General features: G+C 49.8%; 1 protein-coding gene across 5 annotated transcripts in view; it reads left to right on the top strand.

Annotated features, from left to right (window-relative positions):
• KLK5 (kallikrein related peptidase 5) overlaps positions 1-10,280 on the top strand; it is a 22,269-nt gene that overhangs the window by 8,145 nt on the left and 3,844 nt on the right. For 2 of the 5 annotated variants that reach the window (XM_017876477.1, XM_017876476.1), the window contains exons 3-5: positions 6,933-7,194; positions 7,912-8,168; positions 8,254-8,387. The exons of the other annotated variants lie outside the window; for them this stretch is intronic. In XM_017876477.1, coding sequence (XP_017731966.1) covers positions 6,933-7,194; positions 7,912-8,168; positions 8,254-8,387 — 653 coding nt within the window. The remainder of the gene's footprint in view (positions 1-6,932; positions 7,195-7,911; positions 8,169-8,253; positions 8,388-10,280) is intronic. 5 annotated transcript variants of the gene reach the window in all.

Genomic DNA, 10,280 nt, shown 5'->3' on the forward strand with positions numbered 1-10,280 from the left:
TGCCTTACGTGTATTAACTAATTTGATCCTCATTGCAAGCCTGTGAGGTGGATACCATTATTGTTCCCATTTTACAGACAGGGAAACCAAGGCACAGAGTGGGTCCATGGTGTGACCAAAGTCTCACAGCTAGTAGGTGGCCGCACCAGAATTTAAATGCTAGGGGCTGGTGCCACAGTTTGGGCTTCTAACCACTCTTCTGTACTGAAGTCTTCTTGTAATTCTGATATGTTTTGGAACTGAGCATTAAAAGGTTTAGACATCCAAACATTCATATGAATTTTATTTTTTTAAAGCAGAATCTCTACACTTTCGGTATTTTAGGTGACTGTGTGTCTAAGAGAATTTCACCTGTTATAAGGAAAGCCTTGTGACTTCAGCTTTAAATGTGTAATAATTGGGTTTTGTTTTTTTTTTTTTTTTTTGAGACGGAGTCTCGCTCTGTCACCCAGGCTGGAGTGCAGTGGCCGGATCTCAGCTCACTGCAAGCTCCGCCTCCCGGGTTCACGCCATTCTCCTGCCTCAGCCTCCCGAGTAGCTGGGACTACAGGCGCCGCCACCTCGCCCGGCTAGTTTTTTGTATTTTAGTAGAGACGGGGTTTCACCGTGTTAGCCAGGATGGTCTCGATCTCCTGACCTCGTGATCCGCCCGTCTCGGCCTCCCAAAGTGCTGGGGATTACAGGCTTGAGCCACCGCGCCCGGCCGAGCTGTGATTTTTAAGATGGCGTTACACCAAGTTAATTTCCAGCATTGGGATATCTGAAAGAATGCAACATGGATCATATATATTTATGAGTACATCTGTACACTCAGATGTACAAACTCACTTCAGTGCTTTGAAAGTGTTGCCTAAAAATCAAGGGAATTCCAGAAGAGATTGAACGTGTTGATTTTAGAAATGTAGTTTAAAATGTCTGAAGGTGTTTAATTAACTTAGTTTGTAAATAGGAGCAAACATTATTATAAGGACCCCATAGGCCGAGCGTGGTGGCTTACGCCTGTAATACCAGCACTTTGGGAGGCCGAGGCGGGCGGATCACGAGGTCAGGAGGTCGAGACTATCCTGGCTAACATGGTGAAACCCCGTCTCTACTAAAATACAAAAAAATAATTAGCCAGTGTGCCTCCTGTAGTCCCAGCTACATGGGAGGCTGAGACAGGAGAATCGTTTGAACCCAGGAGGCGAAGGTTGCGGTGAGCCAAGATTGCGCCACTGCACTCCAGCCAGGGCAACAGAGCGAGACTCTGTCTCAAAAAATAATAATAAATAAATTTAAAAAATAAATAAATAAAAGCAACAGATGTCTAAAAGAAAGAAAAAAAAAGATTTATCTAGACCAAAATGGGTTGTAAACAACTTAAAAGACTAAGGAAGAAGTAGGTCACTGGTTTTGTCACTTAATTAATTAATTAATTAATTAATTTTGAGATGGAGTTTCACTCTTGTCTCCCAGGCTGGAGTGCAATGGCGTGATCTCAGCTCACTGCAACCTCCACCTCCCAAGTTCAAGCGATTCTCCTGCCTCAGCCTCCTGAGTAGCTGGGATTACTGGCGTGCACCACCACACCCGGCTAATTTTTGTATTTTTAGTAGAGACGGGGTTTCCCCATGTTGGCCAGGCTGGTCTCAAACTCCTGACCTCAGGTGATCCACCCGCCTTGGCCTCCCAAAGTGCTGGGATTCCAGACATGAGCCACCACGCCCGGCCATGGTTTTGTCACTTTAATGAATGAGATATTAATTCTCGTAATCAAAATAAACCTCAGAATAGGTTTTTGTAATTTTGGGTTTTTTTGTTTTGTTTTGTTTTGCTGTGCACTAAAACCAGTCTTGAGTGCTCTAAAATCTCCCCTTCAAAGAATTACAGATGTGAGCAATACAGCTTGGTTGGTTTTTTACCCTCAAGGAATGAGGGCTCAAAGAGGACAGCATGTTCAGGAGTCTTTGTCATTTTGTTCACGGACACCTGAGCTCTGATTGTTCACGGACACCTGAGTCTGATTGTTCACGGGACACCTGCTGTCTTGGCACATCACAGATGAATGTTTAGTTTAGTTCTTACTTCCTAGTGAGGACAAGAGAACAAGAGACACGGAAGGGACATTAGCAAAGTAGCTGGCAGCAGACGGGAAAGAAAACTGGCATAGAGGACGAGGTCAGGAGAGGGCGGCCTCAGATGGCCTAGAGTGGGGAGGCGAGAAGTCACCTTTCGGGTTCCCCACCCCAATACCCATTGCCCAAGCCATCTGCCCCTTTCCTGGGCCTCCTTGATCTATTTTCCCATCAACAAGTAGCCCTGCCAACGTTCTCACCCAGCCTGGCCACACCCAGCCGAGCCCACGCACCTGCGGTTCCAGACTGGGTCCCTGCCTCTTCTGGGCCCAGAGTGCAGGCAAGAGAAGGATTGAGGGCTCCCTCTGCAAAGTGGCTTGAGTCTCCCCTGCCCAAAATGCAGGGAGTGAGAGGCAGAAAGACCAGGGAAGGAGGAAGGACTGGGGGTAAGAGAGAGAGACAAGAATAATACAAATACAGAAACACAGAGAAACACAACAGAGAGCCTGGGACACAGGGGCACACAAAGTCAGAGAGAAAAGAGAAGATACAGAAAGAATACAAAGGGGACAGAGGGTGTAAAGAAAGAGAGATTAACAGAGAGTCCCAGATACACGCAAAGGGGCAGGAGCACAGTTTTCAGGGTGGTGTCTATGATCATCCTCTTGATTATGGTGATGGATGTGACAGTACCTAAAGCCATCAGACTTCCACCCTTTAAATATGCAGTTTGGCCAGGGCAATGGTGTGCTCACGCCTGTAATTCCAGCACTTTGGAGGCAGAGTTGTGGGGTGAATCATTTGAGCCAGGAGTTCAAGACCAGCCTGTGCCAAACACGGTGAAACCCCATTCTCTACTTAAAAAAAAAAAAAAAAAAAAAAAAAAAATCAGCGGGCACCTTGGGGCACCTGTAATTCCAGCTACTCCGGAAGGGCTGAGGCATGAGAGTCGCGTTGAACACACAAGGAGGCAGAGTTGCAGTGGGCCAAGATCACACCACTGCCCTCCAGCCTGGGCGGACAGAGCAGACTCTGTCTAAATAACAAATAAACAAACAACCAGGTGTTATACCTTAGCTATACCAAAAAAAAAAAAAAAAAAAAAGTGCTTTGGGTCACAGATTGGAGCAGAAGTGAATTAAAGGGAAAATAAACGGCTGAGAGCTCAAGGTATATTTGACAAATCACGCGAACCTATTAAAAAGATGAGAATCAAGAGCATAGAAAGACAGAGAGCGAGGAACGGGGGAGACAGCACCACTTTGTGGCCCAAGGAGGAGAGAAAACAAGGCTCAAGACATGACAGGAGAGAGGGATGAGAGAGAGAGAGAGAGAGGAGAGAGAGAGCGAGAGAGCTAGACAAGAAGAGAGAGACAGAGATGAGAGGGAGAGAGGAAGGAGAGAGGAGGTGGAGAGAGACACGAGATATGGAGAGACTCAAAAAAAAATAGCCTGGGAGAACCCACAGAGAGATGGAAGAAGACTCTGAAAAAAAAAAAAAAGAAAAAAACAGAGACAAAAGATGGAAGAGGAGTATCGACGGGGAAACAGACAGTGGTGAATGAGCAAAAACCGCAGAGAAGAAAGCAAGCATCCAAGGCGCAGGAATAGTGACACAGGTTGGTTGAGAAGCCAGATCCCTAAGGGCTGGGGAGGCAGGGGAAGGGGCTGGGCCTGGCTTATGGAGACCCCTCCCCCATCCTACTGAGCCAGGGACGTTAGGAGTGGTATTTGAGACGGGGTGGTGCTCTGGGGTGGAGATGGGGAGCAGGAGGCGATTGCTAAGCCCAATAGCACCTCCATTGCCGGGAATTGCCCCAGGGGCAGTGGGTGGTTTATAACTCAGCCTGGTGCCCAGAGGCCCAGGGGAAGGAGCAGTGCCAGGAAGGTGCAGGCGCCTGAGAAATCCGCGGCTGAACTTGAAGCAAATCCCCCACCCCCTACCTGGGGGACAGGGCAGGTGAGACCTGGGGTAGGGTGGCTCAGACCGGCAGTGAATGAGAGTGTCTGTGCTCCTGCACACCACTCTTTCTCCTGTCATTTACCCCCATCGGCCCATCTGGAGGAATTGCTAAGACTCACTATCTTCCCTGAATATCCATAAGTAGACACCGAGATCTCAGCACAGTGCTGTATGGTGGCAAGCGTTCCTTGTGCTTCCTCTCTACCCGGGGAAAATAAGGTAAGGGGAGAGAAGAGGAGTGAGTTAAGGGGCTCCTGGATTGCCTGGGACCTCCCCAATCCCTCTGACATCCCCCATTTCCAGGTCGCAGCGGCCATGTCTACAGCAAGGACCCCACTGGGATGTGGGTGCTCTGTGCTCTGATCACAGCCTTGCTTCTGGGGTCACAGGTAACCAAACTCTGGGGTGGGGGCGTGGGATAGGGAGGACTGTTCTCTGCGTCACTAGAGTGCCTGTCCCCTGGGAACTGTGTGAGCCCTGGGGTGACCTCCGGGACTGGGGTGAATGTGAGTCTCGGTCTGTATTTGTGGTTGTGCGATTGTATGGGCCCTGTGACTGCCACAGTGTGTGTTCGGGGAGAAAGGGATGCCTTTCCCACATCAAGTGACTGGTGCGGCAGGTGGCACTGACCCTTAGAGGCTGTATGTTTGTGGTTTCATGATATGTGTGTGCATTTAAGATTGTGTGTGGCTCCACCAGTGATGTGGGTGAATGCATGTGGCACTGGGGGTGTTTACTTGTGTATTTGGCTGTGTGTGGGAGGACTTGGCTTTGTATATGACTGGCAGGATCTGCAGGTCCTGTCCTGAGGTCCCAGGATTTCGTGCACAAAAGCGGTCATCACCCATGGAAAGATAGTGACTGTGTGCTTGCAGGCAAATTTATGTGATTGTGGCTGAGTGCGAATTATGGGTTGACCTGTATTTGTGACCTTGTGACTACTGAAGCTCTATGTAGGGAGTGACTGTACGTGACTGTGTGTGTCTGCTGTGAGCCGTGATAAATACATACGGTCATGTGTGATGGTGCAGCTGTGTGTCTGGAGAAGTTTCTGTCTCTGCCTGGAGATAAAGGGATGCAGAGATGGCTGTCTCTGGGAATGGTGCTGGGTGACCGACTTGAGGTGATGATGCCGTGTGCGGAAACCAGATATGTGGCAGTCATACATCTATGCAACATGGCATCTTGCGGCACTGAGACACTGTAGAATGAGTGTGGATCCGCAAGGCTGCCAGGACGTACTGTACCTGATGAGCGTAGTGTACCTGGAACAGAGCGTACTGTCAAGCCTGGTGCCTGTCTGCAGAACTGCGTACACACTTGGATGTTACTGCTGTTGTGTGCGTGGTTCTCGGGGTGAGTTCGTGAGTGATGGTGGTGCTAGGGCCATTAGCAAGGGTAAGAACCAAGCCAGGCGCGGTGGCTCACGCCTGTAATCCCAGCACTTTGGGAGGCCAGGGAGGGCGGATCACCTGAGGTCGGGAGTTGGAGACCAGCCTGGCCAACACGGTGAAACCCCGTCTCAACTAAAAATACAAAAAATTAGCTGGTGTTGTGGCGCATGCCTGTAATCCCAGCTACTCGGGAGACTGAGGCAGGAAAATCGCTTGAACCCGGGAGGTGGAGGTTGCGGTGAGCCGAGATCGCCCCATTGCACTCCAGCCTGGGCAACAAGAGCAAAACTCTCAAAAAAAAAAAAAAAAAAAAAAAGAAAGAGAAAAGAAAAAGAAAAAAAGGAGTAAGAACCAGTGAATGGGCATGGGAGAACTGATGATGGAGGGGGGCATGTATGTAGTCCGTAGGTCTGTATATGAGAGGAGGGGATTGACAGGATCCAGGAGGCAAGGTTGTATCCGAGAATTCAGAAACCTATGCCTGCTCTTCCCCTCCACGTGGCCCCCTAAGCTGAGCCCTTCTTTCCTGCTCTAGCTTTGGGAACCCTAGCTCCGCCCATGAGCTCTGACCCCACCTCCTTTCCTCAACCATGCCCCTACGCCAGACTCTAGTTGACCCCGCCTCAGGCTGCAACCCTTTGAGCCAGGCTCCAGTCCCTATTCTGTGGGCACGTTCTAGAACCCCCTTCAAAGTCAGAGTCAGAAGTCAGAGGGTTTTTTTTTTTTTTTTTTGGAGACAGAGTCTTGCTCTTTCTCCCAGGCTGGAGTGCAGTGGCGCGATCTCGGCTCACTTCAACCTCTGCCTCCCGGGTTCAAGTGATTCTCGTGCCTCCACCTCCTGAGTAACTGGAATTACAGGCGCGTACCACCACGCCTGGCTAATTTTTGTGTTTTTAGTAGAGACGGGGTTTCACCTTGTTGGCCAGGCTGGTCTCGAACTCCCAACCTCAGGTTATCCGCCCGCCTCAGCCTCCCAGAGTGCTGGGATTACAGGTGTGAGCCAGTGCACCCCGCACAAAGTCAGAGCTCTTTATAGGAGACTCTAACATGTAACCCTGGCCTTGGCCCTGACCAAGTCGATTCCAAACCCCTTCCTGCCTCCAGCCCTGACCCCACTCACTGAGGCCTGACCCCACTTCCTGAGACCAGTTCCATCCCTAAAGCCCTGGTCTCCCTCCCATCCCCAGGCTCCAGCCCCCACAGCCTTGGCTCTACCCCTGAGCTTGTCCAGGAATCCCGTACCCAATTTTATCCTCCCATTTAGTTCTAGCCAATTCCAGGAATCCGTGAGGTCCAGTTAGAGTCCAGCAACACTACCTGAGCCTGGGCTCTGTCCTTGAGCTTGAGCCTGGTCTTGAGCGGTGCCACTCTTATTCTCCAGGCCCCGCCTCTAAACCCTGGCCCCGCCCCCTCAGCAGGTCAGACACCCACCCTCTAGCAGGTCTGGCCTCTTGAGTCTGAGACCCACCCCGAGCCCAAGCCCCGCCTCTGAGCCCCGCCCAACCCATTTTCCGTCCTCAGAGCATGTTCTCGCCAACGATGATGTTTCCTGTGACAATCCGTCTAACACCGTGCCCTCTGGGAGCAACCAGGACCTGGGAGCTGGGGCCGGGGACGATGCCCGGTCGGATGACAGCAGCAGTCGCATCATCAACGGGTCCGACTGCGATAAGCACACCCAGCCGTGGCAGGCTGCGCTGTTGCTAGGGCCCAACCAGCTCTACTGCGGGGGAGTGTTGGTGCATCCACAGTGGCTGCTCACGGCCGCCCACTGCAGGAAGAAGTGAGTGGGAGTTCCAAGAGGAGGGCTGGTGGGGACGGGGAAGTGGGATTGGGGGGCATGGAGGTGAGGGCTGGTGGGGACGGGTTGGGGATGTGGGAGCAGGAGGAGGTCAAGTTGGGGATAGGACTAAGGACGGAGTTTTGCTGGAGAGTAGGGTGGGAGGATGAGGTTGGAGAGGGGAGAGTGTTGTGGTAGGGAACGGGAAGGAGCTAAGGATGGGTTGGATTCCAGGTTAAGAGCGTGTAATTGTTGAACGGTTTGGGATGGAGGTGGAATTGGGGTTAGGAGCGTATATTGGTTGAATGGTTTGGGATGGAGGTGGAACTGGGATTGGCTTTAGAATTGGGGGTGGGTGAAAATCGTGCTGGGGTGGAAATGAAGATAGAATGGAGATAGTGTTGGGATTGGGAACAGATATAGAATTAAGGGTGGGGACTGGAATTTGGGTTGGGGTTGGGGATGGTTGGATTTGGGCTCGAGAATGCATGTGTGATGGCTTCTGGGTAGGGAAAGGATTAGGGTTGGGAATGGGATGGGTTTGGAATTGTGATTGGGATGGGGACAGGCATGGAATTGGAGACCAAGATGGAGTTGAGGATGGTTTGCGGACTGGGGGTGAGGGTGGGACTGGGGCTGGGGCTGGGTGTGGGGTTGGGATTGGCGTTGGACATGGAGATAGAGATCAGTGCTGGTGGTGACCTGCCCCATCTTCCTCAGAGTTTTCAGAGTCCGTCTCGGCCACTACTCCCTGTCACCAGTTTATGAATCTGGGCAGCAGATGTTCCAGGGGATCAAATCCATCCCCCACCCTGGCTACTCCCACCCTGGCCACTCTAATGACCTCATGCTCATCAAACTGAATAGAAGAATTCATTCCAGTAAAGATGTCAGACCCATCAACGTCTCCTCTCATTGTCCCTCTGCTGGGACAAAGTGCTTGGTATCTGGCTGGGGGACAACCAGAAGTCCCCAAGGTGAGTGTCCAGGTTCTTCTTGATACCGACCCATCTCTGCCACCTTCCATCTTTCTCCACCTCTCATTGTGTTCCTGTTTGACAGTGCACTTCCCTAAGGTCCTCCAGTGCCTGAATATCAGCGTGCTAAGTCAGAAAAGGTGCGAGGATGCCTACCCAAGACAGATAGATGACACCATGTTCTGCGCCGGTGACGAGGCGGGTAGAGACTCCTGCCAGGTGAGGACACCTCTCTCTTCATTCAGCAGATGCACACTGAGTGCCAGCTCGATAACATGAATTTTGCCAAGTTCTGAGAATCTAGCCATCACCAAGACAGTCAGGACCCCTGTTCTCACAGAGCTCAAACCCTAGAGTAGTGGTATTTAGTAGAAATAATGCTGAGCTGCTTATGTCATTTCCAATTTTCTAGTAGCCACATTAAAACAAGAAGAAAAGGCCGGGAGTGGTGGCTCAGGCCTGTAATCCCAGCACTTTGGGAGGCTGAGGTGGGCGGATCACCTGTGGTCAGAAGTTCGAGACCAGCCTGACCAACATGGCAAAACTCTGTCTCTGCAAAAAAAAAAATAATAATAATACAAAAATTAGCCGGGCCTGGTGGTGAGCGCCTGTAATCTCAGCTACTCAGGAGGCTGAGACATGAGAATCACTTAAACCCAGGAGGTGGAGGTTGCAGTGAGGTGAGATCGCGCCATTGCACTCCAACCCGGGAGACAGAGTGACACCTTGTCTCAAAAGAAAAAAAAAAAAAAGAAGAAGGAAGGAAAGAAAGAAAGAGGTGAAGTTAAGTTTAATAACCCAATGTATCCCAAATACAATCATGTCAAAGTTTAATTAATGTAAAACAATTGTGAATGAGATACTTTACGTTCTTTTCTTGTTTTCATATCAAGTCTTTGAAAACGAGTATGTATTTTATACTGACAGCACATCTCAATTTGGACTAGCTACATTTCAGGTGCTCAGTAGCCACACGTGGCCAGCAGTTACTGTATTGGATAGCACGGGTCTAGAAGGAAAGAGGAAGGCTGTTTTGTACGGTTGGGCAGGTTGTGCACTGCATAAAGATACCACATCTAATGGGGGCACTCCACGTTACAGACATCAGTTTTGGTAGTTTTCAGGCATGTGGTAGTGAAGTGTCTTATTTCAACAAAATTTGTCATATGACAGTTTTCCAGCAAGTGCTGGTAAAATATCTTGAGGAGGGAAAAGAGAAATCTGGTAGGTATTTTTACAAGAGAATATTTAATACAAGGGATTTATTACAAAGCTGCTGGAAGGGCTGAAGGAACAACAAAGGTAAAACATAAAATATAAAACTCTGTGGTCAAGAATCTGCATAAATAGGGAATATTCAGAGAGCAGTAAGGGTTAACCCCAAAATGAAACATAGTTTTAGGATAGTAAACAATAAGGGCAAATATTCAAAAAGGTGGTCGGGGAGCCTCCTTGGAGAGGTGGCATTTGAGCGGAGAATGGATGACACAAAGAAGCTAAACTCATGAAGTTTAAGGGGAAAGAAAAGGCATGTGCAAAGGCCCTGAGGCAGAAAGGAGTTTGACTGATTCAAAGAAGAAAAGGAAACCAATGAAAATGGAGAACAAAAGTGGGGGAAACAGTAGGAAGTGAGGCTGGAGGGGTAGGCAGGGGCGAATGTTCTACCAGTATTTCCTGGTCACCAACACAGAGCTTCCCTATGTTCTAATGGAAGCAGTATCTGCTGAGGAAGACAGAATTTAAAATCAAACTGTTACATCAACCAGCACCCTCCTTTGTATCCAGGCTCCCAAAGGATCTAGAGGGACGTAAGTTAACAAGCCCTCATTAGCAGGGTGTGCGTTTCAACAGTAGATAGGAAGCTGGGGATTCAGGAGTACTCCAGTCCCATGGCTACAAAAAGCTCCCCCCAAAATTGTACAAACCTGACAATTGCAACAACTTCCCAGCTCTCCCAGTTTCTTCTCTGTGCCCTGGGTGTAGGGGTGGGTGGTGAGGGGGAAAACTTTTAACAGAAGAAAGCACATCTCGGCCAGGCGCAGTGGCTCACGCCTGTAATCCCAGCACTTTGGGAGGCCAAGGCGGGCGGATCACAAAGTCAGGAGATCAAGA

This window comes from Rhinopithecus bieti, unplaced genomic scaffold, assembly GCF_001698545.2.
Source record: "Rhinopithecus bieti isolate Rb0 unplaced genomic scaffold, ASM169854v2 scaffold_10264, whole genome shotgun sequence".
Lineage (NCBI taxonomy): Eukaryota > Metazoa > Chordata > Mammalia > Primates > Cercopithecidae > Rhinopithecus > Rhinopithecus bieti.